Raw genomic sequence first — 6,000 nt, forward strand, 5'->3', positions numbered from 1 at the left:
CTTTAAATTACTGGGCGCTACCTTGATGGCTTTTTATCAAATAACACAGAATGCAAATGCTAATTGTGCAATGAATAAAGTCCCTGAACAATGTCAGTAATATATACAACAGTCATTCCCAATTTGCACGCAAACGAGACCAGTAACTTTGGGGAAGCTGTGGATTCTTCTTTTTACCAGAAAGTTTTCAAAATCAGGTATGCTTCTGGCAGAAATGCAGGTTTCTTGTACATTTTGGATCACAAACAGAAACGTGTTGAAAGAGAAGAGGATTACAGCACGATCTTCCTTGCCGAACGCAAGAATTGCTCATTATTTCCTCTTGATCCAAGCCAGAGAAGCTTCTTATTGCTCCATCATGCTTGTTCTTGTGAAAAAAACAAAGCGTACTGCAATATGGTATACCAGATTTTAATCTCTGCACTGCGGACATGGGAACAATAGCTATTACTCAAGTTCATGTTGCAGTGCGCAGGTAAAATAAAATAAAAGTCTCTTAGTAATAATATACTAAATCATGGGTCTCAAAGGATTCTACCTAAAATATCCCATTATTAAGTCTTTTAGAAACTGAGACAACAGTCCCAACAAACTTTCATCTAATTCAGAAGCCAGATTTTACCGAAGAATGTGAGGGGTGGGTGGGGAAGAGAAGATACTTTTCATGATGGAATGGAAAGCGAGAAAGAAACGAGGCATGACGTGCCGTATTACTTCAGCATCAAGAATAATGAGGTCACTTCTTGCTGTATTTTTGATGAACACAGCAATATTTTCAAGCAATGCTTGCTTGCCATGGAAACATATACATAAGACTTGGTAGAATACTTCTCTCGCAGACAGAAGATTCCAGGTTCAATCCCCGGCATCTACAGGTAGGGATGGGAAACGCCCCAGCCTGAAACCCTAAAGAGCCATTGACTGGGTTTGTACAACATGCTAACCCATATACAGTTGAGTGTGGGTTGTTGTTGAACCATGGGTTAGCATGTTGTCTGAACCCAGGACATTTTCCATAGGATGGCTTGTTAACCATGCAGTATTGCTTATTTTTCTCGAGTGAACCACCTTAAGAACCCATGGTTTGTTGTTAGGCTGTTCAGGGTAGTTAACAAGCCACCCTGCAGAAAATATTCTGGGTACAGACAACCCATGGTTCAACAAAACGCTTCATGCATCTGATGAAGTGGACATCATCCATGAAAGCTTATGCCATAATGAATGTATCCGACTTTAAGCCGCCACAAGATTCTTCGTTGTTTTTGCAACAATAGAGCTACCCCTCACCCCGTAAATTAATCTTACAAAAATGCTAATTACAAAAGGTGGCAGCAATAACTTAATCACAGCCATACAAAATTCTGACCAGACAAACATTCCCCAGAAGTGTTGTCCTGAAACATGCGGACTAGTGTGATGCCCAGAGAATTTAAAATTCTACAGGAAATGTTCAGTGTACAGAGACCCCTCTCTCATATATTAGCCTGAAGACTAATTTAAACATGAATGCTGACACACAAAGGCCACCTTACCTGTGCCATAGGCATTCATATGCTAGCAACATGTCCAGCATTGGCATGGCCACCTGGCCACAGAATGTTAATGTGCAAACAGGCCAGATATGTGGAGTCTTTTAAACTGCATGCATGCTTCTCAAGCACCTCCCTGAGTAAGTCCTTTGCAGAGGCCTCTTGCATGACAGCAATCCTGGCTAAGTCAGTCCTTACGTTTACCAAGATGGAGACACCTTCTCAGTTTGGGCTCCCAGGTGCATAGGATATGTCCAAGACCACTTAATACTTGGATTCAAAGTTACACGTGAAAAAGGCTGTAAATCAGTGTCTTTCATCACGGATCTGCCCCAATCACATAGAAAGCAGCCAGGAAGGGATCCAATTTATAGAGCAATGGGAATGTGTGGGTGAAGAGCGGAGAACCCCCACCCTCTGCTCATATCCTCAGGTGCTTTTGGCCCACCCATGCTCACATGCAGTAAAGGAGCTTTACCTGTGGGGAAACTCATTCTGGGAGACAGACTGCAGGAAGGAAACTGTGGACAGGAAGAGGAAGTAACACTCACCTGCACACTCCTTCTGCTCTTTAGATTGCTTCTCCCCATTTATTTTTTTATGCAATTGGGGCAAATTCAGGCTTAAAACGCAGGAATCTCTTACTGTCACAAATGAATCTCAAGTTTTGTCTAAAAGATTGCACTAGTTTAGCAATAAGTAACACAACGTGGATCTCTAATAACTCGTGATACACAGAGCAGGTAGGGATAATTCTCAATTTCTATAATCTTGTTCTATCCACTAACACAGGAGTGGGCAGACTTAAGGCTTGTAGGATCTACTTTGGTTTTTACCAGAACCCCGAGATCCACCAATAAAAACTAGGTATAAAATAGTGGCTCAGGACAGTGGATGTACATTAAGAATTAAGGACCAGGGTGCCTCTGAGCGTATGCTCAACCCAGGAATTGCTCATCAGTACCACAGCCAAGCTCATAAGTCCCTTTACACAAATATCCACTTCTGGTCCCGCTCACTACCACAACTGTTCTGTTTCAGCTACTACATTTAGGGGGAGGGGGGAGCTTTTAAGTTCTTGCTATTGTTAACCAAAGGGGAGTAAGAAACCCTTGCCGACCTATTGCAAATCACTCAGAGATCTACCAGTAGATCCCAAGCTACCTTCTGCCCATCCTTACAGTAATCTAACTGAAACACTGACATCAACAGGACTTACCTGGATGATCAGGTCTGGGGTGTTAACAGTGCAACATGTTGGTGGAAATAGATTTAAAAAAACCTGACCCAAACCCTTGAGTTTTGCCCTGCTGTTCTTAAGGCTTAAGTCAACAGAAGAAAAAAAAAACACCCAAAAATAGAGAGCTCCGGCTATTGGGCAGTATAGAAATGCAATAAATAAATAAATAAATAAATATCTAAGAAGGGTGAAATGTGGTTCATCAGATAGAGAAAAAAATGTAGATATTATAGGAACAAATAGTGGTCCTACACTAGATATCATCCAGTTGTTACGTGATTATCTTTCCTGCCACAACATTAACTGCAGAGTCTTTACACGCACTAGGGGAAAAAAAGAGATATTCCTATTTTTCTCTACTGTTATCAACGGGCTAAAGCCCAAATGACTAAGTTTCTGAACAAGATCTCAAATATTTCAACCAAGTTTAATTACGCAAACAGGTTCAAATGCTAGCCTCTGACATTACTCAGAACTTTGACAAGCGGCATAAGATCAGTTACGGTCGACACTGACTGGCAGCTGCTCTCCACAGTTTCAGGCAGGAGGTTTTCCTGCCCTACCTGGAGATGTTGGGGATTCGGTATGCAGGTGGTCTGCCACTGAGCTATTGCATATGTATTCGTTGATTATGTCCAATGGTGGCTTGACTCCATGGACATTAGTATGATTTACAGATACTGTAAACAGCTTATTAGGTTTACCAATGGGTGTATAAATAGGGAGCAGTTGAGGTCAGTTGGTTCAATTAGGATATAAGTATAGTATATCAGCCTCCAATGGCGAACCATTATTGGTATGTAGTTGAGGCTCCCTGTTGTTTTGTGATGACCTGTGGGTCATCACAAAACAACAGAGAGCCTCAACTACATACCAATAACGGTTCGCCATTGGAGGCTGATATACTATGAGGATGGATATACAGGAAATGAAGCATGCAACAATGAGCAAAATGGGCAAAGGAGAAACATTGTTTGGCATTGCCCGTGAAGTCTCAAGGGAGCCCCCATACCTGTTCTCCAGTAGGGTCATGCACATGACTTCTCGCACGCCAGGATTGTTGGCTTTTTCAACAGAGCAGCTTTGCAGGTTCCAGGTGGCCACCCTCACAACGGGCTTCCCATCTCGCATCCCACCAAACATTTCCACAGTGGGACGGGTGGAGATAATCTGAGTCGGCCCTCCCGGTGGAAAATCCAAATCCTCGCTCTGGAGGCTGAGGGAGGTGGGGCTCGGGTGAGGCTTGACCATGAAATTGAGGCCCCCGTTGGTGTTCGTCGATGGGGGCCGTGACCGCTCCGCGAACACCTGCTGTCGGATTTTGTCCAAAAATGAGGAGTTGATGCAGTTCATCTTGACCAGGTCCTCGATGCTCTTGAAGGGCCCATGCTCCTTGCGGTACTCAACGATGCCGTTGGCAATCTTCTCCGTGACGCCGCGGATGCTCATGAGCTGGGCTGGCGTGGCTGTGTTAATATTGATCTTAGCAGCAGAGAGGTGGTCTAAGTTCTGGTCCTTCCGTAAAGAGCTGGGCGAGTGCTGGGCAGAGTTGCTTTTGCTACTCACACAGATCTCAAACTTGACCTGCTCCAGCTTGGCTGCTCCGACCCCGCTGACCAAGGCCAAGTCCTCGACTTTCTTGAAGCCCCCGATATACTCCCGATACTCCACAATGTTTTGGGCCACCATCCTGTTGACGCCGGGTAGAGTCATGAGCTCCTCCTCGGTGGCCATGTTGATGTTCAGCCTCTCCTGGTTGACAAGGATGTTGCTGAAGTTGCATGCTGCGCTGAACTTACGGCTGTGGCAGAGGTCCGAGGGGTCTCTGGGGATGGAGCGGTGACAACCAAGGTTGCCCCCCATGATTTTGTCCAGTGCGAGTAACGCAGTGATAATCCAATGTCACGTGGGTTTGTTGCGCAGCTCCAACAGGATTGGGGGTTTTCCTGGGCAGATGGGCTCCCGGGCAGGGTCCACGGTTCTCCCTCTTCACGTCGAAATGACAGCTGGGCAGGCCACTTCTGAAGAAGAGGAGCACAAGGCAAAGCGTCTGGTTGAAAACCCCGACCAGAGATCTTTCATCACGAGAGAGGAGGGGCTGTAAACACTGGGCTGGAAAGCCAAACTTGGCAGCGGCTGGGATATTAGCTGGCTTCTGAATGGCACTTCGGCGGCCAAGCGGAGGGGAAAGTTAAAAATATTCTAAACACACACACACACACACACACACACAAGCATGCACTAGGAAAGGGTAGCCACAAAGCAAGCCTCCCTCTTCTTCTTTTTTACGGATAGGAGGCGTTCCTCGTTTGTACCAGGCGGGTGAAGAGTCCCACAGCCGAGGCAAAGCGAGCCACAAGGGATCCCCCAGAGCGAGCCCCGGAGAAGTGGCTGCGGTGCGACGCGACCCCAGCGCCGCCCTCCCCGGGAAAAAGCGCCCCTTACTGAAGCATCTCGCCGGGGCTGCATCCGAGCCGCGGGGAGGCTTGCGCGGCGCCTTTGCAAGCCGTTCCTCGTCCGCCCCGCGGGGGAACTCTTCCTTCCTTCCTTCCTTCCTTCCTTCCTCCCTCCGCCAGTTGATTTCCCCACCGCGAAGCACCTTCGCCAAGCTAGGGAAGGGACCAAGCCGCCCCCTCCGTCCGTCCTCCTGGGTCGGCTTTCCCTGCCCACCTCGGCGACTGCTACCTCTCGCTCGCGCCAGCCTCTGCCGGCCCAGGGAATCTCAGCCGCTGCTGCGCTCCGGAGTTCGCAGCCGCCCTCCTCCCGGCCGGAGAGAGCGAGCGAGCGAGCAGCGCCCCCTGCAAGCAGCCTCCCGAGCTAGCAGCAACAGCGGCAGCCTCGGCTTCCTTCGCCGGCTGTGGTGTCCGAGCTGTGGCGTGCAGGAGGCTGGGGAGCGCGGCCGTGACCGGTAGCCGGCCAGCCAGCCGGCCCGCCGGCCGGCCCGCCCTCTCTGCACCGCGGAGGCGGGGCCTGCTTGAGCGGCTCCCTCGCCGCGACTACTTGCGAGAGAGGTTGCCGCGGCTGCCGCTTTCCCCGGTTGAGAGCCCCCCTGCCGCCCTCGCGAAGGCCACCTGCGAAGCGCAGAGAGGCCGCAGAATCAGGGGTGCCCGTCAGGGCAGAACTTTGGGCCAAAGATCCAGGGGACCTCCTCTCCTCGACCACGCCGCACACACATTTTTATTTTAAATTATTTTTAATTATTATTATTATTATTATTATTTTATTTATTTA

At 48.4% G+C, this 6,000-nt stretch overlaps 1 protein-coding gene across 1 annotated transcript in view; it reads right to left on the minus strand.

Moving 5' to 3' along the window:
* Positions 1 to 5,098, minus strand: part of EEPD1 (endonuclease/exonuclease/phosphatase family domain containing 1) — a 67,412-nt gene extending 62,314 nt beyond the window's left edge. The window contains exon 1 of the mRNA XM_063129661.1: positions 3,782 to 5,098. Within this exon, the coding sequence (XP_062985731.1) occupies positions 3,782 to 4,632 (851 nt within the window). The 5' untranslated portion in view covers positions 4,633 to 5,098. The remainder of the gene's footprint in view (positions 1 to 3,781) is intronic.
* Positions 5,099 to 6,000: the final 902 nt, after the last annotated feature.

The sequence above is a fragment of the Elgaria multicarinata genome, chromosome 1 (assembly GCF_023053635.1).
Source record: "Elgaria multicarinata webbii isolate HBS135686 ecotype San Diego chromosome 1, rElgMul1.1.pri, whole genome shotgun sequence".
Classification (NCBI taxonomy): Eukaryota; Metazoa; Chordata; class Lepidosauria; order Squamata; family Anguidae; genus Elgaria; species Elgaria multicarinata.